The sequence below is a fragment of the Centrocercus urophasianus genome, unplaced genomic scaffold (assembly GCF_019232065.1).
Source record: "Centrocercus urophasianus isolate 14NV4802_14NV808 unplaced genomic scaffold, USGS_Curo_1.0 seq_25, whole genome shotgun sequence".
Taxonomy (NCBI): domain Eukaryota; kingdom Metazoa; phylum Chordata; class Aves; order Galliformes; family Phasianidae; genus Centrocercus; species Centrocercus urophasianus.
Genome location: NW_024884811.1, coordinates 2,098,941 through 2,113,987, shown reverse-complemented (window position 1 = coordinate 2,113,987; position 15,047 = coordinate 2,098,941). Strand labels below are relative to the sequence as shown.

The 15,047-nt window shown below is 37.0% G+C and overlaps 1 protein-coding gene across 4 annotated transcripts in view; it reads right to left on the bottom strand.

Annotated features, from left to right (window-relative positions):
- Positions 1–15,047, bottom strand: part of FCHO2 (FCH and mu domain containing endocytic adaptor 2) — a 92,835-nt gene that overhangs the window by 17,397 nt on the left and 60,391 nt on the right. For 3 of the 4 annotated variants that reach the window (XM_042825563.1, XM_042825566.1, XM_042825565.1), the window contains exons 14-19: positions 14,754–14,768; positions 14,295–14,319; positions 13,463–13,505; positions 12,615–12,709; positions 5,937–6,040; positions 4,494–4,623 (exon numbers count right to left, since the gene is read on the bottom strand). In XM_042825563.1, coding sequence (XP_042681497.1) covers positions 4,494–4,623; positions 5,937–6,040; positions 12,615–12,709; positions 13,463–13,505; positions 14,295–14,319; positions 14,754–14,768 — 412 coding nt within the window. The remainder of the gene's footprint in view (positions 1–4,493; positions 4,624–5,936; positions 6,041–12,614; positions 12,710–13,462; positions 13,506–14,294; positions 14,320–14,753; positions 14,769–15,047) is intronic. The other variant, XM_042825564.1, reaches the window with a different exon arrangement.

The following is a 15,047-nucleotide window of genomic DNA, read 5'->3' as shown; positions in this document are numbered from 1 at the left end:
TTGTATCAGCCTTCATAGGTTCCTGTGCACACACAACAGAGTTAAAATGTAGAGCTACAAAAAACAACTCAGAGAAATGCAAAAGCAGCCAAGCTTTCTGGGTTTCATTATGCTTTTTGCATATGCTACCTGTGGTTGTAAGAACTACTTAGGGAAAGCACAAGAGAGCACAGGAGCTATATATGGGGTTATTTCTTGTACATCTTCTCCCTGTAACACAGGTATCTTGCATGATGAATCCAGAGGTACTGAGCTCAGAGGGATTTATAAAATCCTCTAAAAATATTCTAAGTTAGCTTTTCTGTGCATAAAAATGTCACTACTTTAAATGCAGTTATTTCTAGCTGTGCTATGCCCTCTTTTGGAAAATCCCACTCTCTCCCTCCTGCTACACATCTCAGCAACACAAACTTGCCATTCCTCTTCCTTGCTATCGCGGGATGTGCATTGAATGATAGAATTCTGACATTTTTCTGAGCAGAAAAGCAGTGTCCCAGTGAAGTCCTGAATCCCTCGTTGTGAGATGGGCACAGACCTTGTGAAGCAATTCATACACATACATCTGCATATGGGGATGTGCTCATCGCATGCTACTGCCTGAGGACTGCTCAGAGGCAGGTAAAAGACAGCGACAAGGGTCTTGTTAAAGTCAGCAGAGGGCAGAGGCAGGGCAAACAAGTGGATAGCCAAGCTGATGAGGCTTTTTTAAAACTGTGCAACCGACAAAACTGACTGTCATGGGATTTTACTTTCTCCTGGTGTTTTCCATGTGGAGCCAGCTACTTAATATAAACTGTAAAACTAGAAGTTTCATCTTTTTTACTAGCACAGCAGCATACCAGAGAGCATCTTAATCGTTTTTCATATCAATGAACAGGTTTATATCACATAATGTATTTATCAAAAGGAAGATAAAGTTTTTTGCCATGTCATGAACAAAATGAGAAATTAACTTCGTATCATAAAGTAGAAACAAAATCCTGTGTAACATTGCCAATAGCATACTAAGCCTACAAACTCTACCTTAGCATCTGTGCCTTCTGAGCTCTTCCATAAACAGAAAGGAAGTCAGAACCTTGCTCCTCAAGGAAGGTCTAATATGAGATTTTACATGTAAATTCAGAGATAAGTGAAAGAGCCAACAACTGGAAAGTGAAACAAATGGATAGGAAAAGACAGGAGAGTAGGTCTAATTTTGATACTTTCCTAACTTGCTCTCCATAAAGATTTGTTCCCTAAGGTATTAAAATGTTCAGAATACTTCCTAGCACTACAAAAAAGTGTTAGAGCAGCTTCAGGACTGCTTAGATGCAAAGCATTGCTCTGGCTACAAGTGTTCAAAACAAAAAATTATTCAGTGAATGAATTAATATGATGCTGGCTCTTTTTTTTTTTTTTTATAATAATTATTTAAATGAACAGTAAGTAACTTTTACTGTTCTTTCAGAGCACACATGGGTGAAGTTTCCAGTGTTTACGTCTCTTCCTGAAATTTAGCAAAAAACCCCTGTGATTCTCAGTAGTCTTAGGAATCCAAAAGTGATGACTTCAAAAAAATTGTAACAACCAGATTCGTTCTATTCAAGAAATTGTTTGATGAATCACTAAGCTCCAGAAGTATTCTCCATCCAAGCTAAAATATGCATTTGATGGAAAACAAACAATTGCAGTATATTATTTATTTATTTGTTTATTAATTATCAGACTATTCACAGATTTATCCATTCTATATAAAACTTACAATAGCCTTGTAAATAAATATAAACCTTTATATTGATATTTGAAAATTATGTAATATGAATACTTAAATTATTTTTCTATCAGTAAAAGAAAAATATTCATTTATTGACAGAATAGGGAAACTTGTTAGGAACAATAAGTTTATTTTTACATTTTGCTGTTAACACTAAAGCAAACATACACATTTATGCATCTCTCTGAGATGTATCTGAATGACTACTTAATTGTGCAGCCCTTACTCTTCAAGATCACTTATTATTAATGATAATCTAAGCACTTTGCTAAAAACCAGTAAACTGAAGGATATATACCTGGCTAACTGAACAACAGATATAATTGTTTTGTTGCCTTGCAGCTCAAAAAATACGTCTAAAAATGTAATGCAGCAATATCCTGCTTCAGTGCTTCCAGTTAGCTGCAACCTCTCAGAGGGATAGGATGCCACAAAACTGTGCCATCCTGCATTGCAGCTCAAGCATTTAGGAGTAGCTGAGGACTAGCTCAGCTTGTCTTGATGCCTTGCTATCTGCCTCAACCTGACCAACAATAACAGCCTCTCAGCTATGTTGACATGTAGTGGCACTGACATGGACAAGAAGGATGGCAAGCTGCAGAAAAAAAGACTGCATCACTGGTCACAGATAGGACAGCATTTCATCAAGTGGTTTCAGATCACTTTAGGCACAAAGAGTTGGATAATTTTAATACTGACTAAACTTTTTTTATTTAGAAAAAAAAAAAAAAAAGTATACCCTAATTTATTTATATCTTCATAGCTTTGTATTATATGAAAAAATATAAAAAAATTACCTGACTTATCTGAAGAGAATGAGGATTATCAGTTAAAACATGTTCTATCTTGAATGAAAGTTGTAATGCAAAATTGAAGGCAAGAGACCAGGTTTTGACTTGTTTTGGAGGGACAGATAAAAGATCATAACATATTAAAGTAGTTATACCAAGTTTTGGTGATTTTGAATTTATAAGCAGTTGAGCTTTCAAGCTACTTGCATCTGCCAGACACCAAAAATGGCTGGAGAAATTTTTTTTTGAAAGAAATGCAATTTTATTAGCTGCACTGTATTAGGATGATTAGTTAACATGTAAATCTGCATCTAATACAATACCTGGTGGTGTGTCACAAAGCTTTTCTATTGTAGGGAGTGTTCCAACCAAAAGATCATCCTCTATTATGTTTAAATGAAACGAAACATTGCAAGAAAACAAAATATTTCAAGCAAAAGTAGATGTTAATTCACATACATAAATTCTCTGCATATGAATATAATTCTGACACATAAAAGAAATATGCCTACAAGTTCACATTGACCTCTGCATTATTCAGAATAGAGTATGGCAAACATTGGGCTGTGCAAAAGCTGAAAGAATATAGACAGTAGTGTAGAGCATCCTCATGCCCCAACATCATTCAGCATTCTGCACCCACCTCTCTCCAGGACTATTTAATTCCAACACACTAAGAAAACAGAACTGAGCCCATTTATTTTTGCTAGACCAGGTTAATAACCATGCCAAATCCCTGTGGCAGCACACACTTCCTTACCATTTTCCTCGTATACTCATGCATATGCAGAGAACTGGAGCTACTGAGGCTGCTGCCACTAGCTGCTAAGGCCTGAGGAAGCGAGTATGGATGGACTTTGACCACATCAGTTATAATATCAATTAAAGTATAAAATATTTTATAAATAAAAAAAAAAAACTGATAAAATATCAGTTATCTTTCTGTGATGGTTCTCAGCATTTGGTAATTAGTAAACATTGAACTGTGCTGCTACCACAGCATCTAATGCTTACTAGCTTAGGTTTTGCAGAAGGAAAAAACTTGTACTTCCTCACAGGTGTAATACTCCCTAGGAAGCTGTGTGGATGCTCTCCAGAGATGCTGAGCCTGTCTGAGAAATCCTTGGTATCAGTAACATTCACAGATAACTACTGACTGAAAATCTGACTTGGGATTGAAATGTAATACCATTCAGGAATGAAATATTACAATTTTGCTAAAGAAGCAAATTAAAATGTACTTAAAACAACAACAAAAAAAGCAAACAAAACACTTCTGAAATCTCCTTACTTTTTGTTATAACCAAATATAAAAACTCAAGGACTTTTCCCTACAAACATGAGAAAATCTTCTGAAACTTGTGACAATCTGCTTTTCATCTTCATTGTTTTTGGCTATTTTTCACATTTTTATCAACAAGCTCTGGTTAGGTAATATGCTTAAATAATTTTAAAAGATGCATGTTTTTGTGTTTTTTTCTTGGAAACTACAATTATAACAATAAAAAGCAAATACAAAGAGCATATGCATTCTGTTTTGAACATCCGTATTCATTCAAGTTTATAAGCATCCTTAAATATTTCTGCATTTAGAATGAATTTTGAACAAGTACACGATAACATGCTGTGCCTGATGAACACATACACAGAAACACAAAACACAAAGTTACACAGCATTTCAGTTTTGAGAAATCTTTCACTAAAGAACAAGTCAAAATCAAATCAGTGATCTACTGTATTCAAATGAACTGTTCTGATAGGACAGAACACTGTCCTGTCTATTACAGGTAGGTATTTCAAAGGATACTTGAGGTACCCAGACTAGACTTACACATGGAACCACTAAATGCAAGGAATGGTTTTCACAAGAAGCAAAACCTAGTGGCAGAATTAGGCCACCACTAGCAAGTGAATACGGTAAATAAGTTAACATGGTTAATGTAACTTACCAACTGTAGGTGTATTTGCTGCACTAAGGGAAGCAGAGGAGGATATTGAGGAGATGCTCTCTGCACGTGCCAAGGGAGCTGCAGGTGGTGGACTTGAATTAGAGGTCAGTGGAGGGCTGAATGGCCTAGGCTGAACAAAGGAGATTACAAGAGTATCAACAGGCAGAAAGTCTGTTAATTTAAAAATTAATTTTACAAACACGAAAAGTACTGTAAATAGAAGAGATCTTCATTTCATTTCACAATAAATGTCTAAGTGTTTCTTAGATATTTTACTGTGTTGTATATCCCACTTTCCAGCATAAAACTGAGAAGACAAATTTTCCCTGGAGACCATAGAATCATAGAATGATTTGGGTTGGAAGAGACCTTTAAGATCATCTAGTACCAGCACCCCTGCTATAGGCAGAGACACCTCTCTCTAGACCAGGTTGCTCAAAGCCCCATCCAGCCTGGCCTCGAATGCTTCCAGGGAGGGGGCATCCACAGCCTCACTGGGCAACCTGTTCCAGTGTCTCACCACCCTCATAGTAAGAGTTCCTTCCTGATATCTAGACTAAATCTACCCTCTTCCAGTTTAAAGCCATTTCCCCTCATCCTGTCACTACATGCCCTCACAAAAAGGCTCTCAATTTTTCTGTGAGCCCCCTTCAGTTACTGGAAGGCCACTATAAGGTCCCCCCCACAGCCTTTCCTTCTTTAAGCAGAAAAGTACCATCTCTCTCAGCCTATCCCCATAGGCTTGCTAGGCCACGTAACATCTTGCTAATTCGAAACACAGGAAGGGAGAGGATCTTACCACAGTAAAATTTTTTTCAAGTAAGTCAAATGGGACCCAAAGAATCGTAATATTCATAGAAGAGATCAAGCATGGTTTGGTTTGATATGCTGCCTGAGTATGTGCATTCTTTGCCACATTCACAGTAGGTGAACTTGCACTGCAGGCAAGGAGCAAAGACGACATCTCTCTATGTTGATGAGCAGCTGCTGCAATCCGCTATCTCCTTTCACCAATCACCTCCACCAAGGGCAGAGTGAATCACAGCACGTCTACTTGTATCAAAGCATGACTGATAATGACCCACTTAGTACCACTAACTCCCCAAAGTTTAGGTGATATTCCTACATCAATGAAGCTTTGCTAATAATTTTGCTAGAATTTAGCATTGTGAATAACTTAATCCTCCTCCCCCCCTCGCTATCCATGCATTTTCAAAGTATTTATTTATTCAACTAAAAACAATCCAAGATCAATTAAGAATTAAATTTGTTACAGTAACACACTTATTGCAAACAATGCCCATACCTATCTGGCAGTGGTGAAAATCTGAACATGGGATTTCTTGAGCCCTGACTGGAAAATAACTCCATTGTAACAATACAAACAAGTGGTATATCTGAAATTTATTTATAAACAAGAATTTTTAAAAAATCAATACATACTATTTCATTAATTCCACTAAGTTTCCCTGTAGACAATTTTGTTCTTGAAGCAGGCCTTGGAGGGGGTACAATAGTGCCTACGGTAAGAGGAGTTGTGGGTCTTGCTGAAAGAAAGCAAACGAAAGAAAATCAAAATCAGAAATGTCACAGTGAACACAAATAGGTAGTCAGTCAAATAAAACCAAGTGAATAAAACCAAACTGAATGTTTCTATTAAAAGTTCCTGTTTTACAGTTCTATTTTGTAAGATTCACCACAAATCAAAAAGTATTTTAAAAAGAGCCATGAGACACTCTGAAAAGTGACTCTAAAAATGGCATCACGGTATTTCTCAATGCTCTCAAATGATTTTCTATCAACTAATCTCAGAGCTTTGTATGCAAAAGAAGGTTTTACCTGAGTTTATTTTTGTGCATATTCTATATAGAATATAGGACAATCTTTCATGTCTTACCATAATGAAAAATTCAGTGGAAATTCACATTTGGTCCTGGCTGATAATATAGCATAACAGTTAATGTCAAATCACGCCTTCTGAAATTCCACTGATTTCAGTAAGTAAATGCCAGTTTAACACAAAAAACTTAGCAAATTACTCTGTTGACTGCAAGAACACAGTAGCTCCTTATTATCTCTTTTAGCCAACCTGTCAGATCTTAAAAGCAGTACAAAACACTGCTCCCATGTCCATCTAAATCTAGTAGACACAACCAACAGATGATGGCAGCAGTATAAAGATGCCACTTTTACACAGTCACTTTTCTGAAGAGAACTGTATTTGAAAATAAATGTTAAATGCCATCACTTCAAAATAGAAACCCAAATATATAGTTATAGTTGCTGCGTATCTTATAAGCTCCCTCAAAAAAAAGGCAAGGTGCTGTGTTTTGATTGGAGCTATCCCATATGTGTACAGACTGGGAGAACTCCGTGAAAGCAGCCGTGCAGAGGACCTGGGGGTCCTGATGGACCAACAGTCGGGTATGAGCCAGCAGTGTGTGCCTGCAGCCTGGAACTCCAACCGTATCCTGGGCTGCATCAGAAGAGGAGTGGCCAGCAGAGAGGGGGAGATCATTGTTCCTCTCTGCACTGCCCTCATTAGGCCTCATCTGGAGTAGTGCATCTGATCCTGGGGCCCCCTACACAAGAATGATGTGGAGCTGTTGGAAAGGTTCACCTCTTCTCTGAAGACAGACTAAGGGAGCTGGGCTTGTTCAGCCCGGAGAAAAGAAGGCTCTGGGGAGACCCCACTGTGGCCTTCCAATACGTGAACTTTTTACATGGGTAGACAGCGACAGGACAAAGGGAAAAGGGTTTAAAATGAAAGAGGGGAGATTTAGATTAGATGTCAGGGGACGTGTTTCACTGAGAAGATGGTGAGGCACCAGCACAGACTGCTCAGAGAAGCTGTGGATGTCCCATCCCTGGAGGAATTCAAGGACAGGCTGGATGGGGCCCTGAGCAGCCTGAGCTGGTGGGTAGCAAACATGTCTAAGGCAGAGGGTTGAAACTGGATGGTTTTTATGGTCTCTTTCCATCCAAACCATGCCATTATTCTGTGAAATTACCCTGGACAGTTCTTTTTTTTTATTAAGTAAGGTAATATTAAGATTAATTTTATTAATGTTACGCAGTTTTTATTTTCTCAGGCATCCAACATAATTCTGCCCTCACTGAGGTAATGGAGTTCCACTGCTGACTTGGGAAGAAATGTGGCTAATACTGACTATAACCACCATATGCCCAGGCTACACAGTACATGTTAAACATCAGTAATCTGCTTCAGTATCACAGATATTCAGCAAACTGTGCCCAATGCTTCTTGCTTTGCTCTTTCAGTATGTAGCATCATTCTAATATGATCCACTTTTTAAAATATTGGGTGTTAAAGAGAAACTGTTCTCAGTCAAGTTTACTTAAACTTTATTTAATCTGATCTATAGAAAGCAGGTTCAGAATACATCTGTTTAAGAAAGGAACTGTTTATGCAAAATCAAGCATTTAATCTTTGAGACTTCATTGCTCTCTGACATTCCAGGAAAGTACATGTGTATTTCCAGAAAAGCTAAGCTGCGTATAGCTAAGAAAAAGCAGTGCCTTTATAGTTAAATAAATTGATTTTTCCTCTCACGTCAAGCTGAGTATTTATTTCAGTGTCCTAAGTTTCAAAGAAATTGACACTAACAAGCAATTTAGTATATTCTAAGTTAAGAAGTTAATTTTAAGGTAAGCTAGAATAATGAAATAAAAAAATCAGTCCAAAGCTTGCTTTTTGGAGTCAGTTATTAGCAAAGAGCAGTACACAATGCATGCTGGCCATACCCTTGTTTGAACGAACACAAGGAGACACTAAACTATAGTCCAGATGTGCTGAAGATGATGTGGAAGAAATTTCTGCAGCAGTGCCAGTTTCTTCAATGAATAATTGTTCATGGCATATAGTATTATTTGAAAGGTCACTTTGATCCTCAGAAGCACAGCAGTTGGAAGAATTCCCAAGCAAAGCAGAAGAGGCAAGGCAGGCATTTTCAGTTTTAAAATGTAATCTTTGTTGCTCCTTCTCGTCTGTGCTTGTTTCTCTAATTGTAAAAAGTTCATCAGCGAAGGAAATCCACTGACTCTGAGACCATGAAACAGAGGATAAAGTACTGATACTCCCTGATGGTACTTCTACACCAGATTTGCACAAAGTGCTAATTATGAAGTCTGGTGAGGATGGGCTTCCAGACCCAGAATCTGTCTGGAGTCCAAGCAATGACTGAGATGTTCTACATCCAGGGAAGCCACTGGTAGATGAGGAATTCCTACTGTGCTCTCTTAGAGTAGCTGAAGGAAAAGGTAAGAATTGAAACAGGATGGAATACTGAAATGATAAAATATAAATCCAGACTTAAAAGGTGTATTCAATATCAATATCCTCTGCACTATTATTAGCCCACATAAAAAATAATTGCTCTATTAGGCTAAAAATCACACCACTTACACATATAAGAAAAAAAACAACAAAACATTTATCACATTGGCTTTGTCCAAACCGTCAGACATGTCACTTTCCATTCCTTACGCAAGCCAAGAAGTAATCTATGTTTTTCCTTTCCCCTTAAATCCCGAATTCTCATGATTTTGTTAATCTCTAACTTCTATACCATGTTAAGTTTAACTTCCTCTTGTCCTTTTATTTTCCTTTTTGGTGTCCTAATCCATTTTTATTTCCTTTCAATAGATCTCTCCTTTCAACTTCTTTCAAAACAACTTAGTCCAATCTACTCTCCTACTTTCCTTCCAAACATTTATGCTCTTACCCACATCTGTAGTGGAAAAGCCCAACATAAATAACTGTTCAGTGAATGAATGATGACAATAAAGTCATGAGATGCTACTTGCTTCTTATTTTTCTGATCCTATCAACCCCTTTTTTAGTAAGTCACAGAACGCATGAGGCACCATCTACCCCAATTTATTTTCTGTCATGCCAGAGTCTTCTTCAACCTGCCAGAAAATGAGTTTTCCACAAGTTTTCCCTGCATTTGGCTGTTGCCTGTTGGAGTAGATGACAACAGAAGCAGCAAATGCAGTTAGTCAACTCTTTAATGTTTTGCATATTGGCAAAGCTAAGAGCAACAGCAGAGTGGCACAAAGAATTAAAGAGAGCAATAAATTTAAACGTACACATTAGTAGCATAGGTCTGTAAAGTTTTCTTTCTGTCATGAACAAGAACATGATCTAAGACCAGATAAACAGATACTTAACACAGCTTTCTCTTCCTGACATTTTTATGTATTTTATGTACTTAGGTTCTGAAAACATCATTCAAAGCCTTTCAAATGCAAGTGTAAATCTCATACTAAAACTATGGGGAAATGTGCAGGATTATTTTTAAAATGCCTGTTTATAAAAATGGGGAAGATAAATAAAAAAAGCATTTATGAAGTATCAGTAGATCACTAAAAATGTATGTTGGGTTTGTTCAAGATAATAAAACTAGCTTAAATTCTAATAAAACAGGATTATTCATGGATGACCAAAGTTTACTTCTATGCTGCATAAACCACAGCCTGCAAAAATACCACAGTGGTTTAGGTGTTCAATGATTAACACAATTATGAAACAGTATTCTAAGAAATGCTTTAACAGGAAAAAGACAGAAATATCTGTGGGACGTGATAGAGCATACTTCGTATACAGAGCAAAGAATTTATTGTATATTTCAGCAATTTAAGTTTTGGATTGAAACTGTTAAAACCTTTCAACAGCAGTATTATCTATATTAACATTCAAGTTGGAAATAAAACACTCATTTCTAAAGGTTTCAAAAGAGAATCAGATCAAAGTTGTGTACTTTTAAAAGCTGCAGGGTAATGAACATCAGAAGCTAACTTAATTTAAACAATACGAACTACTGCAATTCAGTAAAAAAAAATAAAAATTCCAAATATATTACTACTTTGATACATTTTGGAAAACTTTCTTTCTATTTAACTGCATGGGTCATTTCACTAATGTAAACAGCTTAGCTAAATCCTAGAACGACAATCCTTTTAATAATTATTTAGCAGAGAAACATTACAAGGGCAAAATATCTAGATATTCAGATATTTCTCGTATCTGAAATTGACTTTCATATCTAAGATTGGCTTATGCCCACAAGGCACTATATTCCACCAGTTTCAATAAAATGTAGGGATTTGCACATAAGCCACTTTTAGGAGGTGCAAAGACATGTGCAGACTCCCCCTGAAGTCTGGCTACTGATCCCAATGATCTGTCACTGCTCATAAGCCAGAAGCTGTTCTCTCCACAGTTCTGCTCACTGAGGAGGGACTGTATGAACTTTTTCTAACCTGCTTTATTCTCCTACCCATGAGTAGCAAAAAATCAACTAATCACAAACCAAGCTTCAGTTGGTAGACATGGCCCTCCAAGTCCCACATTTCAGGCAGTATGTAGGCCTCTGTCTAATACCAGGACAGAACATCATCTGTCCTACAGGATAGTTGTTGGCTGTCTTGAAAGCTATGCCACCAAGTGGAGGAGTGACAGGAGGAAATGAGCAGGCAGTGTAACATCAGAGGGAAAGGACAGAAGCTGGTGACTTCAGGCACTAAAAGGGAAGCTTCTGCCTCTCCTAAAGGCTTACAATTGAGGAGGTTCACTGCCCTCACAGCTGAAGACACGAGCCTACTTGCAGTGAATGTACTACTCCTTAACAATGCCAGCTGGAAGACTACCTGGAAAAAGAAGGTCATATAAAGGGTGACTCCCTGCCGTACAGGGAGTCAAAAAGGACAAAGACATGCATCTATCAACTCAACTAGAGTCAACTAGAGAGGTTTGCTTTCTGCGGGGAGCCTAAATCTAGGATATTGTGGAGGGACTGCTAAAGCTGACCGCTGAACCCTGTAACTACTAATCCCTCCATTCTTCCATGTGAAGTATACATGATACCTCTAATTCATAGTATCAGCACTAACCACAGATTTCTGCTGGGAGCAGTAATCAATAGCATGGGGCTTAGGTTGTCTTCTATGCAATCTTGCTGGTGAGAGCATGAGAAGGGCACTAATAAAACAGGCCAGGAAATCACTGCAAAACTGGTGGCAATGACAGGGTTTGGGGTTCTGTGACCATTAATCCTTGTATATACATCAGCATCTGCTTGGGAAAGATTGAATACACCTCGATTTTAACGTTATTTTTACCACTAGCATAGCTGACCTCATAGGGATGGTGGGGTATGGAAAGAGTAACCAGTGGTCCTACAGGAAGCTGGTGATAGTTGTGGAGCAAACGGAAGAGGAAGAAAGCACAAAATCAACAATATGGGGCTTAAGTGGAGTCACCTTCAGCGCTTGCATGCAAGCGAGGGAACATCTACAAAGCACTGTCATGGAGAGATTCCCCAAACCCTTTCTACAAACATTTCAAGCTGGGGCACCTCTATGAAGTGCCTGTACACCAAAGCACAAAGTATGGGGAATAAACACGAATTAGATATTTGTGTGCAGTTACAGTTCCATGATCTATGACCAAAGCAATAATATAGTTAAAAAAACAGATTATTTTGAGAAAACTTTTTTTCAGCATAATTCACTCACATACATACAATTCACTTCCTCTCAGGTGGTGCAACAACTTTCCCCTCAGCCCCATGTAGCCTCAGTCCTGCCCTTTTCTCCCATTGCCCCGCAGTTCTGCCCATACATCTCATAACAGAATAATGAATTCATACAGAAAACAGACTCTTCACTGCAAAGCGTTATGGAGGCTTTGTACTAGATAGTTCAGCAGCCTCCTCTGTAAAGAAGAAATCCATTCCTGTTCAAAATGGATGCTCAGCTTGGTTCATAGTTGCTGCAATATCCTCCATTTATCTTTCAGCCCTATCAGCAAAAAAAATTTGACTCTGTTTTTCTTTCAGCACAGATAATCAAATTTTGGAAAGGAAGAGAAGGAGAGAAAAAAACAAAAGCAAGATAGAATTTTCCAAAGGTTTCTTGTGTTCCCCCTTCCCGTTTGCTCCCCAGCTTAAAAGCTTGATATATCATACCTTCCGTATTACTCATAACATGGGATATCTTTCATTTTGGCTATTTAAACACATGCAATTACTAAAAAAATAACCACAGAACATCCCAAAGAATATGCAGAAAACACTTTCCTGCTATCAAATATCTCACCTGAGGAGGATGAGGAAGCCAAGGAGGCTGAAGAGCAAGATTCGAGCGAACTGCTAAACAGTGGATCCCATGCCAGAAGGTCACTGTTCCCCTTTCTATAGTAAGAGTTACAATTGGAATATAAATGAAAGGCACACATACTCATAACAGTCGAACTACAGCATTGATAGTTCATCTGTGGCATTCATTAGCTTTTGCATCTAAAAGTAAACGCACTTACAAATTGTAGAACTAGTTTACACATAATTAAACTATATGCATTGACCCCTTTATTACTTTTGGGCAACTTTGTGTATGGACATATGTCATTTTGCCAGTATGTATATGTATGTATTCTCACTTTCAGCAAGACGTACATCTACAAACTGACTTGTTTCAGCAATATATAAGCAATACGTAAACTGTCCAAATTCTGGGCTTGTGATCTCAAGCACTTTGCAGTGGAACACTGTGCAATGGAAACTAAACAAAAAAATCAATAATTTTTGATCATGTAATTTCAAATACCAATTGAGACATCACAAAGAAGAAAACGCATTAGAAAGGGAAAAGAAAGCAAACAAAAATCTTCAATGTTACATTATTACTCTTATTATATTTACTCTTATATATTATAATAGTATATATTATTATTAATAATAATATATATTATATTATTATTATTATATAATATTATATATCATATACTCTTATTATAATTCTTATAATGCAAGAGATGCTTAAAATAGCAGTCATCTGAAAATTTCAACAACTTTCTGAGTACTGGAGAAAAATAAGACCGAATCTTCACCCTCCCCCACCCCCACCCTGCAAACTTAATTTGACATAATTTTAGAAGTTGAACTTACTCATTTGTCGGAGCTGAAAGCTTCGATTTTGTTAACTCCTCACCTAAGCAAAAGACGAAATAATAAGACCAAAGCTATGGTATGGTAAAATATAAATATTTCTGCTTCATTATAAAAATATAGTAGATGTTTATGATTGCTGTTCAAAGCTAATTACGAATTATTAAGAAAATGCATTATTTCAGATAATGTAAATTCAGATGCTCCTGAAATACCTTCTGAAGCAAGGGGACTATACAGAGCAAAGCATTTTGGAAGGAAGTATTTCTTTAAATCACTTCAAATCTCTTCCTCAAATTAAACTGCTTACACTGAGTTTATTCTTCAGCAATTCTGGCTTGTTTTCTCACTTAACAAAGAAAACCAAACAACCTAGAGGACTGAGACTCACACACTCTGCTTTCCTGGTCAGATTTTGTATTTTTGGTTTTAAAACAGACTACTTTGCAACTTTGGGAATAATACTTAAGATGGTAGAAGGGCTCACACAAGAGCAATCTCCATTTGACTCTTGGACTTGTTCTTCATCACAGTCACAGTCTCATCTGATTCCCAGCACATGGAACAGTTAAGTATACAGAAAATGAAGAGATCTTTGGAGGTTACTAGCTGCTTTGAAATTTTGACCAGATAAGCTAGTTTTGTCCTTTGAATTGACTATGAGTAGTTTGTTTGAAGGAAAATATCAAAAAGGTATCCAGAATTGACAAGATAAATATTTTCCTACTTAAAATACTGAGTAAGTTCATTTCTGAAACAATAAAAAAATCTATTTTCATGCTAGATCAAAAAACTAACATAAACAGACTAGAAGTTAATCAGTCACACTTACTGGATGAATTTCGATTCATTTGTGCCTGAAACAGAAGAAGAAAAAAAATTTTTAAACCAATTTCCAAACAGAATGCTTAATAGTCTTAGGGCTCACATTTCCACTCTACTTTCTATGAGATATTTTGCTTTCAGCGCCAGGTAAAACATTCTGGAGCTTATAGAAAACCAGAACAGGACCTGTGACAGAACTAATGCACACTCACAACATGGAACAAGAAAAGGCAGGAAAGAAGACTGCTGAGCTGATAAAGTCAGCAGTATGACTACACAACTTTGCAGGCTAGGTCAGGAAGATGAAACAGTTTTCATATCTCACTGTACATCTGACAGATAAATCATTCCTCAGCTTTTCTCAATACATAGTGTACTATTTTAAGCATAATACATTTTCTCTCACACATAGTACACTCATTTGATTTTAAATTAAAAGATGAATAAAAAGCCATTTTGTACTTACAGGACTGTGTCTCTGCTTTCAAAACATGGGGAAAAATAGAAAAATCACCATTAGTATTTTAATGTTACATATAGTATCTTCCTTGTTATCAAAGCCATCATAATTCTGATCTAAGTATTGTACTAGATAATTCAAAACTATTTGTAGTACCATGGCTTGATGTGAAGGATCATTCTGTGATTAGGCAGAACGCACACAGTGAAGCTGCACCTTACAAACTACACATATTGACATTATATAATCAGTTTTAAAAGTCTGAGCACTCCTAAGACTTACTGGAAAGCTAAAATCTAA